Here is a 26,040-nt window from a genome sequence, read left to right on the forward strand (position 1 = left end):
ACCTCGAGCAGGTAGATTATTAATGCGAAATTTGATCTTGAACCTCAACAATGGAGACCGGACGATCGCGACCCGTCCACACATCCCGAGCCTTTCAAGCCAGGATGTGCCACGAATTCTTATGCAACGGCACAACCTGCGGAGATGCAGACCGCGAAAGCGTATCAAGTGCATTCTCCAGTGGTCCACGCCACCCCAGCCCGACATTGGGCTAGCCACGCCATAGATGCTGCGCAGAGTAATGATCGTCAGATCGAGTTATAGGCTAGGTTAGTGCAAACCGCCAATGACATTGGGTAAATGTGTCGGCCGTTTCGTCGATTGGTCTACTCCTGCATTTTTGACACTTTGAGTCCATGTCTAACCAAGGCCTTCGGGGCACCAGCCCCTCGTGTCGAGAAAGAAAGACGAATCCACTGGTGTACTTGTTTTTTCTGGTGGCCACGCATCGAGTCTAACCAGCCAGGGTGGGAATCTAATATCCGACAGTTCTGTTCACACTTGGACATAATATGACACGTGGATGCCTTGGGGCGCCACCCTCCCGGGACATGAAGCAAGAAGGTTATTCATGGCGGTACCAATACTCCTTTTGCTATTATTCACCACAGACCACCCTTCACACCCACCTTACCCGAAGCCGCATGCTTTGCCAGAACGCCAGCCTTGAACAGCACTAACGAAGCCCCGGACAGGCCTGCGTTCAGGTTGCTTGAGGCAAACACGTTACCCTGGCTCGCCTTGTCGCCGAGACACGCCCACTGACTAGTTCATTTGCTTAAGAAACCACCACGGCACTCCCGCAACCCTTGTCAGCTCGTATTTCTTCATCGCTTATCCCGAAAGGCCCTTTCTCGACCTGGGGAGCGCTCATCATCGAGTCGGGCCTTTGTCGCTCATTTGTGGCCCGTTGCGAGATGACAATGCTCAAACCCCTTAACAGGTCATAGGACTATAAGTTGTCCATGTCGGGAGCTCTTTCAGATGCGGATGCTGGTTTCAAGGCTGGTACTTGAACGCCTTGTCAGTAACGACTCACAATGCAAGAAGAAAATGATAGCCCGTCAGGTTCACCGGGCCCGTCGAAGAGAAGGCGATACTCGCGCGTGAGTAGGGCCTGCAATGAATGTCGGCTCCGCAAGATCCGATGCAATGGTAGGCAACCGTGTGAGCCGTGTGAAGACTTTGAGCGCCGTGAGTATAGCCTGCAAACATTACTGCTTCGGGCATCTGACTCTCTGTCCGCCAGATTGCACATTTACGTCGACCAGAGGCCAGCGCATGGCAGGAGCTCCTCGAACCAAAATCCTCGAAGATCGATTGCGTCGGGCACGCGCCCTTCTATCCACGCTTCAGGCACAAAACCCATCTGCCCAGCTTCATGCTGAAGTGAGCAGCATTTTTGATTCGCCGCCGGGCTCCCCTTCTTCCCTCTCGGACACCACGGGTCCAACGGATGACAGCGCAGGTGACCATTTTGAGAACATGCTAGACGGCAAAGGTCGACTAACCTCTAGCAAAAACTCGACGGAATACTATGGCGGTGGCTCAGGATTTGCATTTCTCCATCAAACTCAACAGCTCTTCAATCAAGATCCTTCCTCGAGCGAGCAATCAACCAATGGCCACGTTGACGTCGATGCTATGTCAAGCCTCTTTGACTCTCCACTCCCTGACAAGCAGGCTTTGGCAACCGAGGTCCCCTTTGTGAAGCTGTTGCCATCGAGGCAGACGGCAACAGAGCTGCTTCACGTCGTCTTTAAACAAACCTATCAGTTACTGCAGTTTTTACATGAGCCGACCGTTCAGAAGCAAACTGACCGCATCTATGACTCCGACCCGATGGACTTCGAAGACTCCGACCACGACTTTTTGCCTTTATTCTACATGTTGACCGCGTTGGGGTATGTTTTTCACCAAGATATGCACCGTAAATATGGGTGCAAAGGAACTCTCAATCAGGCGTAAGGCCATCTAGCAAACTGCTTGAGCTAGCCTCTACTGACGTGTCCAGGATGCGGCATGTGATTGCTGCCCGGAGAATGGTCAATCTCGACCACTGCCGGGACCTGCTCTGCTTACAGACTTTGTTGTGCTTTATCCTATTCCTCATGTCCACAGCTCGATTAGCTACCGCCCACACATTCATTGGACTCGCGGTTGCGGCCTCCATGAGGATGGGCCTGCACTCCAGGGCCTCCTGTGATGGGCTGTCCGAACTGGAGAAAGACGTTCGACGACGCGTATTCTGGACAATCGTCAAGCTCGACATCTACAGTGGTACCGTCTTAGGTCTTCCCGGAATGATCAACCTTGATTATGTGGACCAGCCCAAGCCGAGTGGCCTTGTGCGCGACTATGAAGACGAGAGCCACGGAGGGTTTGCCTCGGTAACTACGCGGAGGGTCTTTGCTGCGTCCGCTCAATATCTCGACGTTCTTTTGATCATGGCAAAGGTGACGCAGAAGTTGTATCCTAAGACTGATGAAGAGGCTCATCGAGCCAATGGATCGACCAAGATGTATGTCAGCAATGCTGTCATATCCGAAATCGAGGGCGACTTCAAGGCCTGGAGAGAGAGATTGTCCAGCGCCCTCGGGACCCCGGACGAAAACGATTCCTTGAGCAGGTAATGAGAATACTTCTGTCCAAGCCGCAAGCTGCGCTAACTGCGATATAGCTGTGTGTATGAGCTTGAAATGGTTCACAATTTTGGCCACATCATCCTTTATCGACCCTTTTTGCACTATTTGGCAAGGAGCAGGGGCGAGAATCCTCCCGACCCCAGACTGTTACGGTGCGCGACATCGTGCATCAAGATCTCTCGATTCACCATTTCGCGCTCCGATGCGATGCTCAAGCAAGGATTCCTCGCACCGGCCGCATGGCAATCTGTCTACACGGTATTCTTATCCCTTGTAACACTAGTATTCTTCCTTGCAACCCAACATGGAAACAGAGAATACGCAGCTATCCAGAAAGATACAGAATGTGGTATTCAGATCCTCGCCAGTACATCGTGCTTGGATATTGGTTCAAGAAGATGTTTGGATGTCTTAAGGGTGGGTTACTGTTTCAGTACTATTTGGTGAATTGGCTAATTCAGCTTAGATTCTCACTCGGAGACTATCACTCGACATAGACCTGAACATTGACAAAATCGCGAGTGAGGCCAAGCCGCTATGCAGGAGCTTGAGCTGCAGTTCGAAGGCAGGTCTTCCCGGGGAACATCTGCCATCGAATATTGATCAGGACGCCAACCCTTCAAGGAATGACAAGGTTGGCGCGAAGGCGCCCCGGGAGACGTCTGCCATGCCCAACAATCAGCGACAATTTGTTCATCGCCCTCAACCAACAACTCTGCAAAACCCAGCCATAAACATGCTCTCAGCAAATGTAAACATGTATCCGCCACCATCATTTCCCTACGCGGCACAGCCTCTCATGTTGGGACAATCAATGGGCGGAACAGGCACTAGCCAAGCCCCCGACTTTGCAATGTGGGATCTTGAACATCCTCAACCCCAGGAAGGGAGGGGGTCGTTTGGTCATTCATCAGAAATGGAGGTGCCGTACACCGAGGGGTTTGCCTGGCCGTTTGAAGTAGCAGGGGGGAACGCAGACAGCAATCGTTCGCGCCGGCGGGGATCACGCTCCCAGCCTATGGGCCATCCATTGACCCAACAAGACATCGCGGCATTCATGCGTATCAACCCGGGAGAGGAACCATTTCTTTAAAACCGGAGTGTTGAAGGCGGATGCACATAAACGGGACTGCCTCGTTCTACAGAGTACAATGAGAGACATGCGCGACAACAATCTGGATGGAATGTTAAAAAGAAGGAATCGTTCATGATCCCGGACCACAAGGTAGGTTGTACAAAACATAACGGTGATTCAAGAGGTTGTTGGCTTCACGAGACGGGAAGGCATGAATCGACACAGACTTTGCCGATATTCGCCCACGCGAACAACCCCTTCACTCTAAACACCTGGTAGATTTCGATTGGGTACTGCGATGGTAACTGTAGGTGTTGTCAATCGTGGTGTGGCAAGAGACTTGACACCCCTTGCTTGAGGCTGCCATACTCTGCAGAATGAATAGAGTGTGGCGGTGCATGGCCTCCTTAGCCCCAGCTGTGGCGCAGCTGGGGCGCCCTGGAAGTTGGCGACGTCATGGCACCCTTTGCACGTTACATGCAGGCATGCGATAAAAGTCGCCAGAACCTTGAACGGTACGGAGTCCTTCAAACGAGATTGGTGCCTGTGCCTACCCTCGAGTACCTATTTAACCACCTAATTCCCGCCAACCCCAAGCAATCAAGCCATATCTCTCACGCCCCCATCATCAGTCTCACATACATAGCATCGGTATAGCCAGCCGCATCGATACGTGGTCAATATGTCGGACGCTGCTCCAGCTCTCCTTGTTATCCTGATCACCATCCTTTGTAAGTCCAGTCCTATGAGGTGTAGGGCAGTACGATTGCTGCTCTCCTCTCCATCGGATAGATATGCCCAGCTAACTCTGTCTCTTTCCAGTACCACCTGTCGGCGTGTATCTCGTCGCCGGCTGCGGAGCCGACCTCTTTATCAACATCTGCCTTACTCTCCTGGGCTATATTCCTGGCCACATCCACGCCTTCTATGTCGAATATGTTTACTTTGACCGCCGAGAACGTGCAAGACACGGCCAGCTTGCTGGCCGTCCCGCACCTGGGGTCTACGCGGATCGAGTGCAGAATGGTGGATTCCAAGGGTACGGCACGATGTGAGTGAGCATCGATGGGAGCATCTGCTGTCGAGGTGGATACAAAGCCGCAAGGATTTAATACGGGAATGACGAGGTCGGCAAGGAAGACGCCCGGGTCAGCAACCTGGTGCGGGGACCGAATCTGGCGCTCGACGAAGATACCTGTCCCCAGCCATGGAGTTGAAACCAGAGGAAGCAAGATACTCTACTCGGTACAGAACTTTGGCGCATGCCCTGTACTGCCCCAGGGCTCCGCGTCTTTTTGGGGGCGACACCTCTACCAGAGTTGATTGATTGTTTCATACCTAGCGAAGTCTACCTAGCTTCCATGTGTTGTTCTTGCGATTTCTAAGAAATATTATTATGAGTATACGGAGTACACATTCGCCTACCAGCTATTACATCATGTTCATGGCTGATCCTCTGGTCGGTATCGAGAGCAACCTGATTAGAAGAACGAGGGTGGAGGTAGATATAGCATCACGGAGTACGGATACTTTCATCGGGCTATCAAGACAAGGGCACCTGCAGGTACGACTGATAATGAGCTTACCTGTCTACTAATCTAGTAGGTATCTCCTCCGTATGTATACTGTATTAGCGTATATTGTACGTCCGTGCTGCGTGGGGACATTCTTTTTGAACTTCAGGCAAATGTTGCTCTAGTGTTTGCCACTAAGTGAGCTGCGCGCATAATATATATATATATATACACACACACATTTATATATACCCCGTACAAGACTCTTCGTACACACATCATGATCCTCGCAGGATACAACTTGAGGTGTGCTTCCTTGCCTGCCTGGCCACCATTCGAGCCACGTCAGCAGGGCCACTAAAGTTGGCCCCCTACACCATGACAAAGTGAGACGAAGAAGTGCTTAGGAGGCCTAAGGCTCAGGGGCACCAATTGTATTGCTACAGTATAAGATTTGTTGGTGGAATCGTCAGGCCGGCAACGTCCCACTCTCAAATCAATGGACCCCAGCAGGATAACCTTTGCGCCCCGAAACACCCTGGTGACGCCTGATATTCTGGTTGCGCCACCACCACCGCTGCCCCGGCGCGCGGCAGAGCGGAAAAGAGACATTTCATATTTGATCCTGCTCTTCGACTAGAATTAAGCCTGGGAATCGAATGCATAAGGCTGCTTGAAACCGGGTCGTCGTTGAGTTACATATGTCGGAACCGGATTTCATCGAACTACCTGGTCCGTATGGCTCTAGACCTCAGGCATCCGGAGGACATTTTCATGGTCGTCCGCCTAACAAACCAGTTGGCTCTTTCAACCGCAAAACTGCTTCGGCCACCTACAACCCCATCTTGACGCCGCGAGACGAGGATGAATATTCAGGGTTTCCGGCTCGAGAGGACCGTCTGGCCGCCGACCTTGGTCCCGGCAGAAGTGGCAAGTTCGGCGTCGACCTGTTTGTGGAGATTGCCGTGTGTACTTTTGCTGTACTCGCGTCAATCCCATTCATATGGCTAGCTGTGACCGTGACCAAGTTACACCACAAGGAGGTCACAGAATCGCGGTCAGACTACATCTTGCAGGCCACCAGCACAGTTTGCATCCTCGATCCACTGTGGCTGTTGAAGTACTAACAACGGCAGGTGTCTACTCTGTTCACTATCCTTTTTGCTGCGGTTCTAGGCTCAACGTTGAAACGCTTTGCTACCTGGAGACTGGAGCGAGGTACCCGCCTCGGTTTGTTGGAACAGATCATGCAAAGTCGGACCGTTTTCGCCGCTGTTACCACTCAGTTATCCTTTCGAGCTATCAATCTCACGGCTCTGGTCTTGCTATCAGCCTGGACCTTCTCTCCGCTAGGCTCTCAGGCTTCACTTCGCCTTATCTCGACGGGCAATCTGTATACGACAGACTTTGGACCTGTCAGCTATCTCGACACGATTACGAACCAAGTCTTTGATTCGGTTTCTGGAGTAGACTCTTTATTGACAGCATTGAAACCGACATATATCAGCTCCATTCTTGGATCAGCCAGCATGAAGAATGGGACCATGGATATGTGGGGCAATGTCCGCATCCCATGGCTTATGGATAGCGCAAGCAAAGATGGTAACGGATGGGCTTCTCTCACAAAGGCGCACCTGGCCGAGGGTTCATACTCTTCACTCGTCGGCATTCCGCTTGCATCTCTAGCGAATCGCAACTCCAGTTTTGTACTTGAAACAACATACGTGAATCTGGACTGCGACAAACCGAAAAACGAGACACTGGTCAATATTGGCTTCAATGTGACATCCGGCAATGGGACCTTTCTCGGTCCCAATACCACGACTTCCTACAACAACGGAATCTACCCCTCCTGGCAGGTGGCGATGGACCAGTTTGTGAACAACAACCTCTACTTTTATGGCTACCCTGAGAAGTTGGTCAATGCCAGCGATGCCAACCTCCCGCAGGCTACTTTTCTTTTTCAGGACCCGAGCCCATGGGTAGCTCGGTGTAAGATCAATCAGATCTACGTCGAGTCTAACGTTACGTGCGTCTCGGCGTCAGATTCTACAGTTCTGGTGTGTTCGGTCATGGAACAGCGAAAGTCTCCGAACCGGCATGCCCCATCAACTATCACCAGTCTCAGTTTCCCCAGCACATTTAGCTATATGATGTACGAGTGGATCATGGCAACCGGTCCAATGCTCAGCTCGGGATACTCCACATTGACCGAGTACTATCTCCAGAATACCAGTGCAGCGTTCATTTTAAGTGGCAACAATCGTGATTATGCGGACTATTCCAATGTTACGGCAGAAGCATTTTCTCAACGTCTCGGTCAGCTCCTCAATACGTGGGTCGTTGCAAGCCAAGTGTCGGCGAACCTCATGGATTATGGCTTGAATGCCCGCAATACCACGGCGACTTACCTTGAAGCTCGTCTGGTTTACCTCTGTTCCTGGCCGTGGCTGGGAGCATACGTTGCCTCTATTGCGGTCATGCAGATTGCAGCTCTTTTCAGCATCTGGTGTGTTGCTCACACCACGATTCCTGATGTCTTAGGCTACTGCTCATCTCTCACGCGGGACTCCCAGTTCTTCGGGTTTGTGAAGGGGGGCAGTGCGCTTGATGGGATCGTCCGGGCTAGGAAGCTACGAGACATTAAGGTCAGGATGGGTGAGGTTGTTGGAGAGGCTGACGATGGTCAATTCCACGCTGACTTTGACACCCACTTGGGTCCGAGGTCTCAGAATGATCGGACGAAATATCTTGCAATAGCACCGCCCGAGTATCTCCAAGCACCCAAGCGTGGGACATGGTACGGTTAGCAGAGGCTGTCTCTGTGGAACAATGGTCTCGTGAATTGAATGTAAAGAGCCAGTCTCTGTCACTAATAATCTGTCACTTCCTGCGACGGGTGAACACTCCATAATGCCAGGGAGACGCCTCACTGCTTCACTCTGCTCAGCCTGATCACGTGGAGTTGCCAAGGCTGCGCGTCTTTTGCTCACGCGTCGCGTTCCGCGTCATCTAATCGTTGCATGTACTCCGTACCTTCCCTCCATCACAGATCGCAGAAACCACGTCGTTAGCTGGGTAACGATAAGACTGTGACGCCGTTGCATAGATGTCAGGCACTTGTAGTGCTATTTGAAACTGTCTTGTTCGCTGTTCATCTCACAATCATGGAAGCTGCAGTCCATTCCCCCCACCCGGACGCTCCTTCATTGTCGAATCAACAGTTCACGCCAACCTCAAAGAAACGCAACTACGATGGCGAGATTGTCCATCACTCAATCACCAGCATTGTGTCTCCCGAGGACCAAAAAAGCAGTAGTTTTAGCGCCAGCCATTCCCGTATTGGCTCGCCAGCGTTGAGCAGGGCCAGTACTCCTTTGACCGACATCGGCTCCCTGCCGGCCCACAGTCCTTCTCAACCTGAAATGGCACTGGATAGCAAGACACGGAAGCTGACCTTTGCCGAGCGAGAAGTTGCCAATGCGTTGAAAAGACAGGAGAAGGAGGAGAAGGAGAGGGCGAAAGCCGAAAGGGAGAAACTCAAGGCCGAAGCACAAGCCAAGAGAGAGGAAGAGAAGAAGCGGAAAGATGAAGAAAAGGAAGCCGCTCGAAAGGCCCGAGAAGAGAAACAGAAACAAAAGGATGCTTTGAAGCAGCAGAAGGAAGCAGAAAAGGAACGAAAAGCTCAAGAAGCACGTAAGAAAGAAAGAGTACGTAAGGCACACTGTACTCACTTTTGTTGCTGACCGCCTTAGGCACAACCTCGCATCGGTGCATTCTTCGGCCGACCAACCGCTGCATCAACACCACCTGCCAGCTCTGACGATGCTTCTGCCGGCACATCCAGAAGATCTTCCATTGCATCGATCGATATGGAACCGTGTCTGACGGAGATCAAGACCTCGAAGCCGCCCAACACGGAATTCCGCAACTGGATTCTACCATTTTTTGTCAACGAACACATGGAACTGGCACCATTTAACCGTTTCCACTCACATACTAATCCATTTAACGACGAGCAGGTGCGACTGAATCAGCAAATCACCCCCGAACAGATTGGCACACGATTTCCAAAACGTCGGAGAATGAAACGCATCAAACCCGTCAAAAAGATTGTGGAAGAAATGAATGCGGCGACAGACGCACCAGTTGACTCGGATCGACCAACAGATGATCTTGCTGGGATACCGTATAAGTATTTCTTTTTCCGCGAAGACGTGCGACCAGCATATCAAGGCACTTACACCCGGGCTGTGTCTCCACGGTCGGCACGCAAGATTGCCCGGAATCCTTCTTACCGAGGTCTGCCTGATACAGATTATGATTATGATAGTGAGGCCGAATGGCAGGAACCCGAGGAAGGAGACGATGATCTCATGGATGAAGACGAAAAGTCTGAGGACGATGACAGCGACGAAGACATGGATGATTTTCTCGACAACGAAGGAGAAATGGTCAAGCGACAGGCGCTTGTGGGCGATATGGAACCCAAATCTAGTGGATTGTGCTGGGAGGGAGCAGACCACCGAGCAGAAAATGGGTTCGACCTGAGCAGGTACCGCATGGATGTTCTGCATGACTCGACGACTTTCCCGATTGACCCGTATTCCACCATACATTGGTCAGAGTTTGGCAAGACAAGTCCGAAGAAACGCGAGGGCAAGACGCTGCCGCCGACAGAAAATGGTCCAATGCAACCTCCTCGACTTCCACTTGTGGCTGTGGATGGGAACAGCGGAAGTGTCGTGGCTGCGTCGAATTTACTGGGGTTTGTCTCGAGTCACGGTCAGAGCGAAAACAAAGTCGCGGCTCCACGGTCAATTGCGGGCACTAGTGCAGGAGGGTTGGGAAAGCCATTCAAAATGGTACCGAGGGATCTCCTTCCGGCCTTCAAAGATGCCGTGTCTGGTAGCGACTTGACAAAAGCCGGCATGATTGAGGTGTTGAAGAAGCAATTCCCCAAATGTTCCAAAGATGCCATCAAAAATAGCTTGGAAGCGATTGCCGAGAGGAGAGGAGCGAAGGAGGCCGACAAGAAATGGGTGTTGATCCAGTGAATGAGTTGGCGACTGACAAAGACAAGCCATGCGTTGGGATTGTCCACGATATTTCAACATCAACTGCAGCAAAGGTATAGCATGCCATCTAAGGTGCGAATGCAGAGTGCTGGAGGAAGATGCGCAGTCCCTAGATATGAGCCGGATGGATTGTACGGATAATGGATGGAATGGGGGTAATGGTTCTTGCATGCCGAGTATATGTCAGGTAGAGAAGTGGCCACCAACCTGGACTCTGGTGCTGTTCAAGTGTACAATCCTCCTTTACAATCCTCCTTTACAATCCTCCTTTGTTGTTAAAGCCTCACGGGTGGAGCGAAGCAAATGTTGCATGTTCCTGACCATCAATCACTGAATAATGTGCATGTAGACCCGATTGGAGAGCGCGTATGTGTGGGGATGGCCGTCGTATATGTACTCCGTATTTGTAGGTTGACAGTACTACTCCCTATTAATCGTATTCATTTGATGCTATACATACGCTTTGCCTACTGTAGCTTACTTCTAGTCGCCTCTATTCCGCGCTGAGCAGGCGTATGGGAGATTGTCTACGTGTCTGTCCCTTTCGAAAGGCTCCATGATGTGAATGCAGAAAGGCATATGACAGAGAACAACCGGCAGAAGAAGAAGAAGAAGCAGAAGCAGAAGTACGGATACAAGGACCAGGCATTCGTTACTTGCCTCTCGCAGCTAGCACTTGGTCCGTCTCGACCCTCGACTCGTTCGCTCTGCGGATCAGAATACGAGCTCGTACCACCATCCATAATGGGAGACGCTGGTGTTCCCGCCACTGCCGCCGCCGCCGCCGCCGTCGCCACAGAGCCAGCAGGTTTACCTTCTCTCCGTCCCACAGCCTCGTTCTGGCAGACATCGCATCCCAACCGGGTAGCGGAGCACCGATCCACGCCGGATCTGCCGGCCAAGGCGGCCATCGTGGTCATCGGCACGGGCATCTCAGGCACGTTTGCGGTCGATGAACTCTTGCTGGGTCAAGGCCGAGGCCAAAGCTCCAACCAGGTCAACAGCAGTGATGATCCAAGCTTGAACAACGACAAGGCCAATACCAGCGAGCATGACGGCGAAGTGGATGTTCTCGTCCTCGAAGCACGCACGACCTGTTCGGCCGCGACAGGCCGCAACGGCGGCCACCTGCAACCGGTGATCCACGCCGAGAACAGCAAAATCGTCGACTTCGAACTCGACAACTTTGACCACATCGAGACGCTGATCCGCTCCAACAACATCCCGTGCGACTTCCGTCGCGTCTGTGGGACCATTGGATTCTGGAACAAGACTTATTTCGAAGAAGCCAAGGCAGCTCTGGGGTATGATGGTGCTGCTACAGCTACAACTACAGCCACCACTACGGCTACAACGACAGCTACGGCTGCAGGAGAAGGCAAAGGCGAAGGCAAAGGCGAAGGCAAAGGCGAAGGCGAAGGCGCCAAAGCGAACCCTGTTGCTGTTGCTGTAGCTGATGCCGATCCTAGTACTAGTGCGCCTTCACAAACCAACAACCCACAACCACCACTGGACCACGCAGCCATCACAAACGCACAGCATCGTGCGCTGGTGCGGGTGGTCGAGGACGCGGAAGGACTCAAAGGTCTCGGACTACAACCAGGGGCGGTGGGCGCGATCGTGCAGGATGTCGCGGCGTCGTTGAGCCCGTATAAGCTTATCATCTGGATGTGGGAGCGGTTGCTGGGCCGGTTCGACGCGACGAGATTGAACTTGCAGACCAACACTGCCGTTACGGCCATTGCGAAGATCACAAGAAGCCATAGATCTGGGACTGGGTTTGGGTTTGGGTCTGGGACTGGGACTGGGACTGGGTCTAGACATGAACAAGAACATGAACAAGAACAAGAACAAGAACAAGCACAAAGACACGGAGATGGAGACGGATACGACCGCTGGCTCATCCACACGCCTCGCGGCGTAGTCGCCGCCCGTCGCGTCATTGTCGCCACGAACGGATACACGTCTCACCTACTGCCCGAATTCAGCGCGCTCATTTCGCCCGTGCAGGCGCAAATGTCGGCGCTGGTCCCGCCGCGCGGCTCGCCGTACGCCACGGACAGGTTGATCCCGACCAGTTACGGGTTCGAGGGAGTCGGGACCCAGGACCGCGTCATGAGCGACTACCTGGTGCAGAATCCGCATGTGGTAGGCGGTGCTATAGCCAAAGCTGCCTATCAAACTGAATTGGGTGGTGGTGGTGGTGGTGATGCTGCTGCTGCTCCTGCTACTGCTCCCGCCGTTTCTGGTGGTGGTGTTGATGGTGGTGATGGTGGTGGTGTTGATGGTGGTGGTGATGGTGGTGGTGATGGTGGTGGTGATGGTGGTGGTGATGGTGGTGGTGATGGTGGTGGTGATGGTGGTGGTGGTGGTGCTGCTGCTACTGCTACTACTGCCACCGCCGTTTCCGGTGGCCACCTCATGTTCGGCGGCGGAAGACATCTAGCCGCAGGGAACGGGGTCGGCGTGAGCGACGACTCGTACGTCGACATCGACGTCGAGACCTATCTCCGAACCCTACCTGAGCGATTGAACCTATATGACGATGAATCCGGCCACGATCACGATCACCTCACTCACATCACGCCTTCCCCTTCCCCTTCCTCGGCGCCGCTGCCGCTGCTTGAAATCGCAGCCTCCTGGACTGGCATTATTGGCTCCAGCGCCGACGGGCATCCTTGGGTCGGTCCCGTTCCCGTTCCCGTTTCCAATCCCGTTCCCGTTACACGGCCAGGGTCAGAGTCAGGGCCAGAGTCACGGCCAGAGTCAAAGTCAAGAATATCAGAACATTCGCCCTCCCCGTCCAGCTTATTCCTCTGCGCCGGGTACAGTGGTCACGGCATGCCCAACGCCGGCCTGTGCGGTCGGTACGTGGCGGGTTTGGTGAGGACGAGTTTGAGTTTGGATCAAGACGAGCTTGCCGATGTCCATGGAGGCCAACGTGAGGCCAGTACTAGAGTTGGTCTTCACCATGGTCATGCATCCCCTTGGACCGTTCCTCGAGAGTATCTGCTCACCAAGGAGAGAATGGACGCCATATTAGGGAAATGATGCAAATGGGAAACGATGCAAAGGTCCTATGGTGAACTATAGAAAGGACTGTCCAATGGGTATAATGACTCCAGTTCTGTCCATCCTGGATCTACATTTAAACAATTCGTAGGAAAATGAAAGCAGGGGTCCTTGGTGAACTATAGAAGGAACTGTCAAATGGGTATAATGACTCCAGTTCTGGCCATCCTGGATCTGCATTTAAACAATTCGCCTGTCCCAGATTGCTTGCCTAAATCGCAAATCCACCCAGATTGCTATCCCCCCAGAGCGGCGCCTGAACATACTCCGCCGCCCGCTCGTGTATGTTGCCATAGTTCCAATCGCCCGAAGATCCAGTACTGTCGGGAGTGATTGGACCCATCCCGACCCCCGAATTGATGCCTGCACCGGTGCCAAGAATCCCACTTGTGCCTAGGGCTGGCGAGAACGGCTCCTGCTTGAGGGTGGACAAGGTGGGATACTGGGAACGTGAGCTGAGTTGTGCCTGTGTCTGTGTCGGGCTTGTGGTCGCCGGAATTCCCGTGTACACACTTCCTGAGTTGCTTTGTCCATTCGTATTCGACGCGAATAAACTCTGATATTTCGCGTTCGGATTCGGGTTCGGCTTGGATTTGGGCCCGGCAAGAGCTGCGTTCAACTTGCCTAGCGCGTTGAGCGACTTTGCCATGCTCCGAGCCCAATGAGGCGAATCAGCGAGTGGCGGTTCAGAACCTAATACAGCTCGGTGCATTGGACCGTCCTGTGATTGCAAATCAAAAGAAGGATCTTCCGATGTCCGTTGGGCGATGACTTGTTCAAGATCACGAAGCAAGGATAGCCGCTGTGGATCGTGCCCGGTCTCCGGTAGAGTACCCAGGAGAAAAGCGGCCGAGATGGCGCGTTGAATAGCGATCCATGATCGTGAGGCAAATCTGTTTGTTGCATGCAATTCGACGTATGATGCAACGGCTGCCTCCAGATTTTCGACACACTGCCGCCGGAATTGCGCTCGAGTGGTTGTGTCGAGCGCAGTCGAGCCAGGGGACTGGGTCGAGGTCTGTAAAGCCTTTCGACGGCCTCCAGGGGGCGACTGAGTCGGGGTCAAGTTGGAGAGGTTGGCTCCCTCCGAAGTCGACGGGGGCGGTTCCTTCAACGCTGGACGACATAACTCACTGGAGAGATAGGAGCAGTGAAGTTTTAACGCCAGTCGTTCAAGATGCTGGGTCATACTGTGGCACTGACTGCGTTCTCGAAGGTGGACCGCGCCTTGCGAAACGATGTCGGATATTTCTTGGGTGTATTTCCGGATTCTCTCCCATGTCAGGTAAGAGCGAGGATGGAGAAGACGTTCTCGCACAATTTCCTGAGTCAGTCGAATGATGCCAAACATGGTTTCTGCATAGCTCCGGTCTCCTGGCGAGCTGAACTTTCCATATGGGATGTCCGGAATACACAAAACACTGGATGTTGGCCGATCGTAGCTCACAGCAAAGTGAGAATCCTGCCAGGCGAGTGCCCACCAGATCCGGCGACGCGTCCACTGTTCAGCCTCCGTGAAATGATTAGAATTGATCTGCAATCCGATCGAGAATGCCATCCGGAGTGTCATGCCGAGGAAGATGTAGGCGACCCCAGGATTCATGTTGTAGGAGAGGACATTTCCAATGATCAACGAGGCCTCGATTGTCTCCAGGCATGGATGGGTCAGGAAGTTGGACATTCGAAGTGCTTGATAGGAGCAGCACACTGTTCCACGTCAGCCAGTGTTTCCCCAGCGCTTGCACTTGTACTCACCGTAGACCTGCGACGTAAGCTCTCTCTCTTTTGCGGGTCTCGCCGATGACTGAGATCCAGACGCAAACACCGCAAACACCAGAGACAGCCAGGGCAAGGAAACGCCGTACGGCTTGTTGGGGTCGAGTTCGAGATTGTCGCGCAAGGCTCGAGCCCGGTTGGAGAGCATGAAGATCAGGGTATCCTCGAAACTGGCCGTGTCAGGCACTACGGGGTACATGGTACAGGCGACGTCTCGGTAAGCGACGAAAAACCTGTGCAGTGTTAATAAGGCAGCTTGTCTTCGTCGGGCCAAGGGCGACTTGCTCTTTACAAAGATCGTCGTCAGGAATGGCTTTACAGAGGCCGCTGACATCTTGCATGCTTGAGGCAGTGCTCCATAGATCGACGAATGGGTAGGTGGCGCTCTCATTGTCCAAGCCCAACTGAGGGAGGATGTTCTCCTCCAGGAGAGACCGGGCAGTATCTTGAGCAGATTGGCTTCTTCCTAGACCCATCATGTATGCAAGAACCGACCTCGAACCCAGATGCATCATACCCATCTGGTTACTGGGGGCGTGGATCCCTTCTCTCTCAGCGTCGTCGGATCGACTATGTGTGCCTGGTAGATTGGCATCGTCGATATCTGGTTGAATTGCCGCAGGAGAGACCGACTCTGTTTTGGTGGCGCCACGTAGACGCTGCAGTTCCCGATTCATGATTTCCCACTGTTCACGCGCTACCGTGACATATTGGCCGCTTTGCAGCAGAGGGTCATGATTGTCGGACACACCGCCCTCAGGGTGGTTCAGGCCGCTGGCGAGAGCAATGCGGCGCTTTTTCGTAGGGCGTTCATATGAACATAGCTCCGGGTGGTCTCGTTTGACACATGAATCGCAGGGTAGGTTACGGTCACATTTGACCTTGCGCCGGTGACAAGCGTAGCAGGCCTTTGGATCTCTGACCTTTCTCTTGTTCCTGATAATCGCATCGATCTCTTCCTGAGCCATTTCAATCCTACCATCTACCGCAGTCTCGAAGTTGGAGTCATCGTGATAGTCACTGGCCGCGTTGTCGGCAGCGAATGCGCCACGAGAATCCATACCGAATAACCGTCCCAGAGGGTGGAGGAGACAGGGTAGACGAGATCAGCGGGCCGGTGGGAGGGAGTGACGAGGCAGCCCGGCTATGAGGACATGTTGGCGCAATGAGGGCAGGATGTTGAATTGCGAACCACGCCTAGCAAGTGGAACGGTGTACGGCAACGGCAATCAAGGGAGGGCGGTAGTCGAGGTGTGGAAGTTGAAGGGATTGCACCATGAAAAGAAGAAGCGACTCCGTGATGGCAGCTTGCAATGTACCAAGTACTAGTAGTGGTAAGTAGTACCCAACAGTAATAGGCGGGGAGGTTCGCTGCACTTGGCTCGAGGGCACGGACCCCTCCAGAGCTCGTTGAATCGTTGGATCGTGGGATGGCGCGAAACAGCGGGCAGCGACAAGAGTTGGGTTGAGTCAGGATCCGTACTCCATACAGAGTACTCTGTAGTACGGAGTACTGACTCCAGAGTCACGGAGTACTAATAAATACTGGGACTGCGATGGAGATAGGGATAGGGACTGCCAGTGCGTGCTACTACTGTGGGCGGTGCAAGTGCAAGCAGACTCGCCCGCTGCTGCCACCAGCTGCTGCTGCCGTCCGCTAACCCTGAAGTGCACTAGCCACTACGGACTTCTGGGCGGCTTGGCAGCCAGCCTCGTCGGCGTCTTCTACGCTCGCTGCGACTTGTGACTCTTGTGATAAAATAGTGGCCTCGAAAAGCCTCATTCCATCTCTGATGGCATTCTCTATGGCCCCCGTGCTTTCCAGAAGAACCCCACCATAGACGACAGACTGCGCCAATGGTACGCGCTTCCGCCCGCTCCTTTGCAGCATCGCGGTGAGTTTGAACCTTTTCCACCATGTCGCGTGCAGGAACTGTATAGTATCGTCTACGAATACAATGGACGGCTCTATGAAGCTAGTATGCAACCCGTGTTGCTCGGGCCGATCGAGCTGTTGGTTCCGCCCAAACACATTGCCATTGAGGGATATTTCCTCTGAGTCTTCGTGAGTTGACTAGTCGAATGGACTAGGGAGGCTTGTAAAACATACCCAGCATGCGAGATTCTTGTCTATTATTGAGTTATTAAATTTTTTTCGGTCTTTCTTCTCCACTGGCTCTTCGGACGTGATTGACGTTTGCAACGGGACCTGGACGAGGTAGCTGTCTCTTTGCTGCTCACCGTGCCACGGTTGATCCGATCAACTCCCCTGATACATTCTATATCTTGGGATGACAACGACTATCATAAACTGTGTTTTACAAATGGCCCTGAAAGGTTCCCTTTCCATGCCCCTTACTTCTTTCCATGTTCTCTTCTGGTTTCCCTTTCTGCCGTTTCATATGACATTAGTTTTCTTTTCTTTTCTTTGGGGCTTTGGTGACGCCAGTTTTACTCCTCGCCCATGTGAGCGTCCGAGATCCTCCATCGGTCGAACCATCTAAGGTATGCGTATTGGCGATTGCTTCCTTGCATGCCGAAAACGATCGGGCTGAATAATACAAACAGCCCGATGGTCACAGCATACAGGACTAAATAAACGCTCCATCGTACCTTCTTGTTTAGTCGCTGCGTGGTCCAGTCGACGCAAAATCCTGCCACCAAGATCGCAAAGTAGAGAGCTGGATAGTAATGGTGGACGTAAGTGACTCGCCCCATGATCACAAAGGGCAAGTAGTGGAAGAACCAGCCAATCACTGGATAGATGCCAGAATAGTGGATTTGGTCGATGTCGCCCGGGCTCAGCTCGTTGTATCCTCTTTGCCATCGGATCAGATACCACAGGACAATGAGTCCTGCGACGCCCAGTGACGCGGTCGAGCCCCAATACACCATCGGATTTCCAAGTAAGAAATATTTGGTGATATTATCGTCCCAAGAGCACATTCTAAGGCCTACATGCAGGATGGGCCATTGCCAAAAGTGTGATGCCAGGTCGTCTTGTTTATCGGGATCGGGGACCAGGGCATTGTTGGAAGTCATCATTGCAACGTTGAGATGGATGAAATCTTTCAAGAAGGGTGACCGGAAATTCTTCGTGTCGGCAGGGGGCACTGCAAGGCGTGTTAGCTCAGGGGAGAATTAGGAAAGCGTAGCTGGACTTACGTCGGTCATTAACATGAGATTCCACGTTCCAGTGAGTGTAGACATCCCGAGGATTGTTGGCCTTGGTGCAAGTCACTTCAATCTGCTTGAAACCCCATTGAGGGAGATTGACAGTTCCAGCTCGTAGGTAGCAGCCCATGTCGGCGTGTCGCAGCCTGAAGGCTGTTGTCAGAGTGCGGATTCGGGAACGGTCAGACGAGGCGGCATCGCTAACCACCTCAACCTGCCAATGATCCTTCTCGTCTCCGACGGTAGTATTGCCGTAGCAAGACACTTCCCAATCGGCCTTTGTGACTGGCGCTGCAACGGTATGCGAATGGAGGTTTCGGCCGGTTTGAGCATGGATAAGACGAATGACTTGTTTGTCCGAGACGAAGCTCAGCGGGCTTTCTGGATCAAACTCGGGTTGGCTTCGGTTGGGCCAAAAGAACCAATCATTGTTGGCATCTTTGTGGTGGTAGCAAGTGACTTGCTGTTGCCCACTGCCTTCAGGGTATGACTGGATGTGGGAGTGAAGCAGACCCCCGCCATAGCCCATGTTTTTGATGGTGACTCTAGAGCCTAGGGCGATTTCCAAAGGCGAATCCTTGCCGACCTCAGTGCCACGGAGGTTCGCCTGGAAGAGCGAGGACATTTGGGCATCGCCAGGGCCGGAGTTCTCGAGGATGAGGAAATGGAGGTAGAACGAGAACATGTACACAAGCAGTGGAATGACGATCAGCCCTACCACTCGCGCAACAACATGGGCAGCCAGTTCAGTCTTAGGCAACTTGAGATCACCAAACTTGTTCCACAGATCCTCTGCCGTGTAGAGCCCAACCAAAGCGGTCGCAAAAAGGCCGACCCATTTTACGCTGCAGACACATCCGATGCTTAACCCGGTCAAGATAAGCCAGAAAAACCACTCGATGGAGAAGCTCTTGTGCTGCAGTCGGTGGAATCGTGCCCAGCAGAGGACAGTAGTAAAGGTAAAGCAGAGCAGCATGGAGTCCAGCAGAATGAATCGTGAGATCGTTGCGTAGGAGTTTTCGCACAGAACCATGAGAGTGACCAGCCACACAGCGGGACGTTTGAAGTTCAGTTCTCTCGCGGTATAGTAAGCCAGGGGAATGGTGACGGCTCCAAACATGGCGTTGAAGATTCGCATAAAGGTGTAGTCCACTCCCTCAGGGTATGTCTCGCCAGACTTGAACTCAAATGACCCGTTGTAGCCAGCTAGATAGCCCGATAAGCCTACTAGCATCTTTCCCAGGGGAGGATGAACATCGAAGTAGAATTCCCGTTTGAGGTAGTGGGACCCAAACTTGCCGAAACTGGGCGTTCGAGTTAGCACTGGAGATATCGAATGTGCAGGATGCCATGGCTTACTGTGCTTCGTCCCAAGTCACGATGGGAGACAATCCTATCCTCCACAGCCTCGTGAACAGGGCAAAGGCTGTGAAGATGATCGGGGCAATCACCCACTCCCACTCATCGAGGAATTGGAGGATACCGGTCTGAGACTAGCTTTGGCGTTAGAGTATTGATCGTCCCAAGAAATGGTATACTCACCTTCTGAAGCTTCTTGGTGTCCTCCGCTTCCACCTGGTAGATGTGTTGTCCATTGGCATTTTCATAGCTAGTCACATTTCTCCGGCGCAGTTCAGTTTCGTCGCGGCCGGCGCCGGTGGTATAGCCTCCGGTGGTACTGGCCATGGTGTGAAGAGAAACAGTGCAGAGCGAAAGAGAGTGTGGCGAAATGAAGAGGAAAGGGTGAGGTGGCCGAGAATGCCAACCGTGTAACCGAAATATTGATAGTATTGGGGGCCAACACAGAAAACGTGCCTTCGCGTGTGCAGAATCGCGAGGCAATGGTCAAGAATTAAGCAAAGAGGTTGTCATCGAAGAAAAGAAGAGAAAGAAAGACAGAGGCAATCTCCTAGCCAGACTGACTGCAAGGAGGATTTATGAAAGGTGAAGAGTGGTGGATGCGCAGCCAAAGAACAACGTGTCTACGATGTCGACCACTTGGCGCGGTTGGAGTTGAAAGGGGGTTTGGGGCTCCATCCGGCGGAAGGAAAAAGGAGGCACGTGAAGAACCGCCGCATTTGTTCCTGTGCAATCGCACACAACGTACGCGATGGACCGAATCTAGCTTCAACACCACTGCTGTCATCCAACATCTTGAATCATTTATTCGAGGATGCTCGACGCGCTAGCATCCCAGTCTTCCACGTCAAGCTAAACTGACGCGTCCTCCGGCTCTGTCTTCGTTGTCGCCAAACAGATTTCCTGCCTCTCTACAATATCGGACCTCTCCAGTGCCAGTGCTACCGACTTCGGTGCCCCAGCATACAACCACCGCATCGACAACGCACGCAAGGACGCCCTCCATCGCTCCGAGGATGCCCCAACCAATGGCTCCGGCCATCAGGCCAACTATGTAAGCGTAAAGGCTGCCTCGCATCCCCGCGCCTTCAAGTCTCAAAGATCTAGCAGTTGTGACCCATCCACCGAACCCCAAAGCTAGTGACATGATGAACCGAGTTGCATGGAGCACAAGCTTGGCTAGTCGATACGGCAAAAGGGGCGCAGAATCACCAGTCCACCCATCACTCCTCCGGCGTTGGGAGAATGTATGTGGATGGAGGGCCGTGGTGGCGTCGTTTGGCGCGAGGAATTGCATCTGAGAGAGTCCTCTTGCACTGATGCTTAAAGGCTGAGAATGAATGGCGGCATAAGTAAGTGTGAGTGGATTGATGAGCACAACGATTGGACTCGGAATAAATGAATACATCGCAACTCCAAGGAGCGTTGTGAGTCGTCGAGGAAATACCAGCAAAGGTAGTCTGACCAAGAGGCTCAAACCGGTGAACAACGCAATCGTGCCAAAAAGCGTCGTTGCAGAGTGGTAGAGGGCGGCTTTGACGATGGCTTGAGGGGTCGGGGCTGGCACGGCTAGACGATGGAAATACCATTGCGATACAGTGGCTGAGGTGATTGTCCGTTGCATCCCAAAGGCAAGGGCGATCGTCCAGAGATACACCAGGATGAAATACACTCCTAACCACCACGTGGAGGTGTCAATGACGAATTTGCTGATGGTCGACCGAGTTGAGGGGTGTCCGCTGAGGAAGACTCTGGTGAACATAGACAGCCACACCCAGGTGAAACTGATAATGAATCCCAGGGTGGAAAAGCCAACCAACACTAACGTTGGGTTCGCGGCCAATATCCTAGTCGCAAATTCCAGGATTGAAATGGCTCTCTGCATGGCCATCCTTCCACGGAGAACAGCTAGGATCCATAGGGTTGCCAGCGCGGCAGGAATCAGTGAACTCCACCTCATTAATACATCCTGGATACTTGAGCCATGCCACGAGCCCTTGTAGCTCGCAATCAGGGGATAGAGGGAGAACGCGTAAAGGATAACCGGTACTGCAACCAAGAAGCCGTAGACCAGGTATCGAACATATGACCGGAGGGCCGCGAGCCAAAATAAGGAAACAAAAGTCGCTACAAGGGTATAAGTCGCTAAAAGGTAAAAGGATCCGTGCAGTGCTGTGTAGATAGTGTCGCCGAGAGGTTGATTGGTGCTAGGCGATTGCGTGTGAAGGAAGACGAGGAACCATGTGGTACACATGGCTGCAAGCGCAAGGAAGTAGACTTGGCCCCAGAAAGGATCATGTCTTGGCTGATGAATGGCAGGTTGTATGCTGTCAGGAATTGATTCATCTCCGCCCGAAGCATTCCGTGAATGTGTAAGCAGTCGTCCTTGAATGCTCTCATTCTCCGACCCTTCTGAGTCATACTCGTTTTTTGTCAATCGAATCGGCTTGCGCAGATGTTGGATTGAAGGGGGGTTTTCCATCAGATCTTCAGGAGGGTCGTCGTCCTCTTCGGTCCTCAGGGTGTCTTCTAAACCTATGTCGACCATCTGGTTTCTGGACAATGTTGGGTCCCCATCTCTTAACTGCGACTCCGTTGACTCAGCTAGATCCGCTAGTCCAGGTTCTCTGCGTCGAGTAGTTGGAGCGTTTCCGTGCCAGGAGCTTCTAATACCACCACCTCTTCCAGTAGACCGGTCATGTGAATCGCCTCCTTGGCTGGTTGCTCCGTTGAAGCTAGATCCAGAACCATCTCCAGCGTCGGATGAGGCCCTTAAGTCACTGGCCCCTAACTGTCGCCGTGAACGCTGGAGTGCGTAATAATCGGCAATCTCTCGCTCATGTTCCTCCTCATCGTTCTCTTCCCGAAACTCATCTGTTGCACTGTAGAAAAGAGGGGCTTGTTGAGAATTCAGACGAGACGCGAACGGAAATGCGGACAATTGTGAGGATGTCGGTTGATAGGGGTTTGGGGCACGGGGAGCCAGTGTCCTAGATGTAGTCGACGTTCTCCATGTTGGGTTGTGTCGTCGACCCTGGCCATCCCCAGATCGACGCTCTTCCGCTGGCGCGAAGCTGATACGTGACTGGGACTGTGCAAGGAACCTAGATGCGTCTATTAGAATGTCAGTATTGTCTCTGAACTTTATATTTGGTTTTTTCGACAACGAACATTCAGAGAACATACTGCCCGCAGGCAGAAGTGACCACACGAGCTAACAGTCCAGTGTAGACCGGGGCCTGATAAGGTGATGGTGGCGGTTGGAAGTCGATCTGGCTTGCAGAATTCAGTAGGTATTCCAGCTGAGAGCAGGGTCAAAGTAGGATAGCTCATGCAGATGTCCTGATGGCAAGTTGGTAGGCCGGCAACATGGAACCGAGTCGGCCTTTGACACAGGACGGGCGATGCAGTGAGTTGTCGGTCGGAAACAGACAATGACTGGCCAAGGCGACAGCACGGCTGCGCTCAACTACTACTATTACCGCAACTTGCAGCTGACACATCCCGTTGCACAATGACGACCACTGCACTGGCCACCAGACTCCTATAGCGTGCTGCCTGACGCAACTGTCTACAACTGTACAAAATAAGTCTTTGGGAAGCCTCTACCACCGGGAGAAGTGACAGGACACAGGAGATATCGACTTCAGGCACTAAATTGACCGTTAGTTGCGCACATGCATGCAATTTTGTTCACAGGCCAGCGTCATCGCACTCCTAGTTAACCATTGTTGTCACCAGACCTTGCCATCTTCGATTCCTAAAACGCACCCACTCGCCGTGCTCTTGAACCATTTTATGATTCTACATCAAACCCAACATACCTTACCTAGGTAGCTAATTAGGGCCACACCGCCGCTCATGCCCAATATCACCCCTGTTCCCACGCCCCCTTGGAACTATATTGCGAAACTTGTATGCATAGGGGATTCGGGTTAGTGACTCCTTGATCTCAGCTGGAAACCATCTGACACCATAAAGCGACAGGAAAGTCTAGTTTGACCATCCGCCTCTGCGAGGGAAGATTCTCCGCCTCTCACGATGTCACCATCGGCGTCGAATTCGGTTCGAGAATAGTGCCTGTTGGCCCTCCGGCAAATGCGTCGTTGGGGATCGGTGCGCCCAATGGCGAGGCCAGACATACAAATTCCGCGGAACAGAAAAAGATGAAGCTATCCTTATGGGATACTGCAGGGCAAGAAACATATAAGAGCATTACACGGAGTTACTTCAGGGGCGCATCCGGTGCTCTGTTAGTATTTGACATCACGCGCAGGAGCAGCTTTGAGTCAGCAACAGGCTGGCTTAATGACCTCAGGCAGATTGCCGAGGAAGGGATTGTTGTCATTCTGGTGGGTAATAAATCCGACCTGGCTGCGCAAAGCACCGACGTAGAGGGCGGGACCAAACGTGCGGTTAGCAAAGAGGAGGCGGAGGACTGGTGTCGAAGAGAGAACGTGGTCAAATATGTCGAGACAAGTGCTAAAAGCGGTGAAGGGGTCGAGCAAGCATTCCTCGAGGTGGCCGAAAGAATATACCAGAACATTGAGGCGGGCAAATACGATCTCACCGACCGAAGAAGCGGAGTCAAAGGATATGGTACTGGCGCTGGACGAGAAAAAGGGAAGGCTCCCAAAACTGTCAATCTTACGATGAACGATGCAGTCAAGAATGGACAAGGCAGGGGATGCTGCTGAGGTGGAGGTTTGTCGATCCTGACACTGAAAACACACTGAAACCCTTCTGGCAATCGAACCAGCCAGACACTGGACGAAGCTGCGATAGTGAGACCATTGGAGTTCGTCTTCCGAGCGCGTCGAGACGCCTATCGAGCCAGACGAGACAGTGCCAATGTCGAACTCAATCTACATGGGGTTCGCGGAGATCTTTGGCCGCTCTTTGACATGGGCAGGCCTACTGGCATACAGTAGCTACCTACCTATACTTGGCCTCGCTGTTTGTTGGGGAGGAGCACAGGAAACGATTTGCTCTAACACAACGCGGTTCAGTCCGATTGCGGAGACCATCGGCTACAACAAAAGACTTACCCCGCGGCTCAGGCAGACTTGGCCATATCGATGCTCGATTGCGCACAGCTTCTCCTCGCTTGCGTGACACCGTGAGCTGTCTCAAGTACATGTCCCAGACTTCGCTGTATATATTTCGTTGTTGTACCCGCCCTTACTTTCAATATCTCTCCTCCGTCCACTGTCGCCGAAATCATCGATTCTACGCCCACACGCTTTCCACGATGGCCAAACTTGACATCTCCGTTCCCGACCTCACCTTACCTGATGGCAACAAGATACCGCTGGTACGTCCAAACATAATCTTGAATTACATGGTGAAGGGTCATTGACTCAATTCTGATCAGATCGGCTATGGACTCGGGACAGCTTGGTACAAATCGGACAGCAATGCGCCCAAAGATCAAAAGTTAATCGAAGCCACTAAGGTCGCCCTCAAAGTCGGTTACAGACACCTCGATGGCGCCGAGGTGTACAACACCGAAGAGGAACTGGGCGACGCCATTAAGCAGAGCCAAGTTCCGCGGGAACAGTTGTTTGTGACGACCAAAGTGATTGTCAACATCGAGGATATTCCTGCAGCCATTGACAAGAGTTTGAAGAAACTGGGACTGGACTATGTCGACCTCTATCTGATACATTCTCCGTTCTTTGCCAAAGGAGACAAGAAGGCGCTACAGGAGAAGTGGGCGCAATTGGAACAGATAGCAGCTGCGGGTAAGGCGAAAAGCATCGGGGTCAGCAACTTCTTGAAACCCCATCTAGACGCCATCCTCGAGACCGCCAAAGTGCGCCCTGCGATCAACCAGATCGAATTCCATCCTTACCTACAACACGGAGATCTGCTTGCATACCATAAAAACAAGGATATCCGGGTCGCGGCGTACGCTCCCTTGACGCCACTTATTCGCGCCAAAGGGGGCCCGATCGATGGAATCCTGGACTCCCTGGCCAAGAAATATGCAGTCAGTCCGGGCGAGATCCTCCTCAGATGGAGCATTGACCAGGATGTTCTGCCTATAACCACCAGCTCGAGCGAGCAACGGCTGAGCGATTATCTGAGAGTCTTCACCTTTAAGCTGACTCCGAAGGAGGTGGAGGAGATATCACAGGTGGGCAACACTCATCATTACCGGGCATTCTGGAATGATGTCTTTGGTGCGGATGATCGGTCGTGAATGTAGAAGAGACATATCCATAGCGAGATATACATAGTCGCACGGGAGTAGTTCCATCGCCCACACAGCGCACAACATGCGCTTCTGAAGTATACCTTCGCCATAAGCAGTTGGACTGTGCTACATTCCTATGTATGTTTTA

At 52.6% G+C, this 26,040-nt stretch overlaps 10 protein-coding genes across 10 annotated transcripts; 7 read left to right on the forward strand and 3 right to left on the reverse strand.

Annotated features, from left to right (window-relative positions):
• Nucleotides 1–1,040: 1,040 nt before the first annotated feature.
• A1O3_00391 (uncharacterized protein) lies at nucleotides 1,041–3,738 on the forward strand (the record flags this gene model as incomplete). The annotated part of the gene is made up of 5 exons (XM_007730541.1): nucleotides 1,041–1,194; nucleotides 1,250–1,964; nucleotides 2,015–2,629; nucleotides 2,681–3,062; nucleotides 3,112–3,738. The coding sequence occupies 5 exons, from the start codon at nucleotides 1,041–1,043 to the stop codon at nucleotides 3,736–3,738; spliced, it is 2,493 nt and encodes an 830-aa protein (XP_007728731.1).
• Nucleotides 3,739–4,402: 664 nt separating this feature from the next.
• A1O3_00392 (uncharacterized protein) lies at nucleotides 4,403–4,775 on the forward strand (the record flags this gene model as incomplete). The annotated part of the gene is made up of 2 exons (XM_007730542.1): nucleotides 4,403–4,451; nucleotides 4,543–4,775. 2 exons carry the CDS (start codon nucleotides 4,403–4,405, stop codon nucleotides 4,773–4,775), a joined length of 282 nt encoding a protein of 93 aa, XP_007728732.1.
• Nucleotides 4,776–5,935: 1,160 nt separating this feature from the next.
• On the forward strand, nucleotides 5,936–8,044 carry A1O3_00393 (uncharacterized protein; the record flags this gene model as incomplete). Its single annotated transcript, XM_007730543.1, has 2 exons — nucleotides 5,936–6,322; nucleotides 6,371–8,044. 2 exons carry the CDS (start codon nucleotides 5,936–5,938, stop codon nucleotides 8,042–8,044), a joined length of 2,061 nt encoding a protein of 686 aa, XP_007728733.1.
• A 357-nt stretch (nucleotides 8,045–8,401) lies between these two features.
• On the forward strand, nucleotides 8,402–10,291 carry A1O3_00394 (uncharacterized protein; the record flags this gene model as incomplete). Its single annotated transcript, XM_007730544.1, has 2 exons — nucleotides 8,402–8,944; nucleotides 8,990–10,291. 2 exons carry the CDS (start codon nucleotides 8,402–8,404, stop codon nucleotides 10,289–10,291), a joined length of 1,845 nt encoding a protein of 614 aa, XP_007728734.1.
• Nucleotides 10,292–11,056: 765 nt separating this feature from the next.
• A1O3_00395 (uncharacterized protein) lies at nucleotides 11,057–13,363 on the forward strand (the record flags this gene model as incomplete). The annotated part of the gene is made up of 1 exon (XM_007730545.1): nucleotides 11,057–13,363. The coding sequence occupies one exon, from the start codon at nucleotides 11,057–11,059 to the stop codon at nucleotides 13,361–13,363; it is 2,307 nt and encodes a 768-aa protein (XP_007728735.1).
• A 232-nt stretch (nucleotides 13,364–13,595) lies between these two features.
• Nucleotides 13,596–16,221, reverse strand: A1O3_00396 (uncharacterized protein; the record flags this gene model as incomplete). The annotated part of the gene is made up of 3 exons (XM_007730546.1): nucleotides 13,596–15,091; nucleotides 15,140–15,415; nucleotides 15,453–16,221. The coding sequence occupies 3 exons, from the start codon at nucleotides 16,219–16,221 to the stop codon at nucleotides 13,596–13,598; spliced, it is 2,541 nt and encodes an 846-aa protein (XP_007728736.1).
• Nucleotides 16,222–17,611: 1,390 nt separating this feature from the next.
• Nucleotides 17,612–20,020, reverse strand: A1O3_00397 (dolichyl-phosphate-mannose-protein mannosyltransferase; the record flags this gene model as incomplete). The annotated part of the gene is made up of 4 exons (XM_007730547.1): nucleotides 17,612–18,273; nucleotides 18,326–19,638; nucleotides 19,694–19,827; nucleotides 19,877–20,020. The coding sequence occupies 4 exons, from the start codon at nucleotides 20,018–20,020 to the stop codon at nucleotides 17,612–17,614; spliced, it is 2,253 nt and encodes a 750-aa protein (XP_007728737.1).
• Nucleotides 20,021–20,540: 520 nt separating this feature from the next.
• Nucleotides 20,541–22,877, reverse strand: A1O3_00398 (uncharacterized protein; the record flags this gene model as incomplete). The annotated part of the gene is made up of 2 exons (XM_007730548.1): nucleotides 20,541–22,807; nucleotides 22,865–22,877. 2 exons carry the CDS (start codon nucleotides 22,875–22,877, stop codon nucleotides 20,541–20,543), a joined length of 2,280 nt encoding a protein of 759 aa, XP_007728738.1.
• Nucleotides 22,878–23,554: 677 nt separating this feature from the next.
• Nucleotides 23,555–24,390, forward strand: A1O3_00399 (uncharacterized protein; the record flags this gene model as incomplete). The annotated part of the gene is made up of 2 exons (XM_007730549.1): nucleotides 23,555–23,627; nucleotides 23,675–24,390. 2 exons carry the CDS (start codon nucleotides 23,555–23,557, stop codon nucleotides 24,388–24,390), a joined length of 789 nt encoding a protein of 262 aa, XP_007728739.1.
• A 554-nt stretch (nucleotides 24,391–24,944) lies between these two features.
• On the forward strand, nucleotides 24,945–25,898 carry A1O3_00400 (alcohol dehydrogenase; the record flags this gene model as incomplete). Its single annotated transcript, XM_007730550.1, has 2 exons — nucleotides 24,945–25,007; nucleotides 25,068–25,898. The coding sequence occupies 2 exons, from the start codon at nucleotides 24,945–24,947 to the stop codon at nucleotides 25,896–25,898; spliced, it is 894 nt and encodes a 297-aa protein (XP_007728740.1).
• Between the last annotated feature and the right edge of the window lie 142 nt (nucleotides 25,899–26,040).

This window comes from Capronia epimyces (genome assembly GCF_000585565.1).
Source record: "Capronia epimyces CBS 606.96 chromosome Unknown aczIQ-supercont1.1, whole genome shotgun sequence".
NCBI classification, from domain to species: Eukaryota; Fungi; Ascomycota; class Eurotiomycetes; order Chaetothyriales; family Herpotrichiellaceae; genus Capronia; species Capronia epimyces.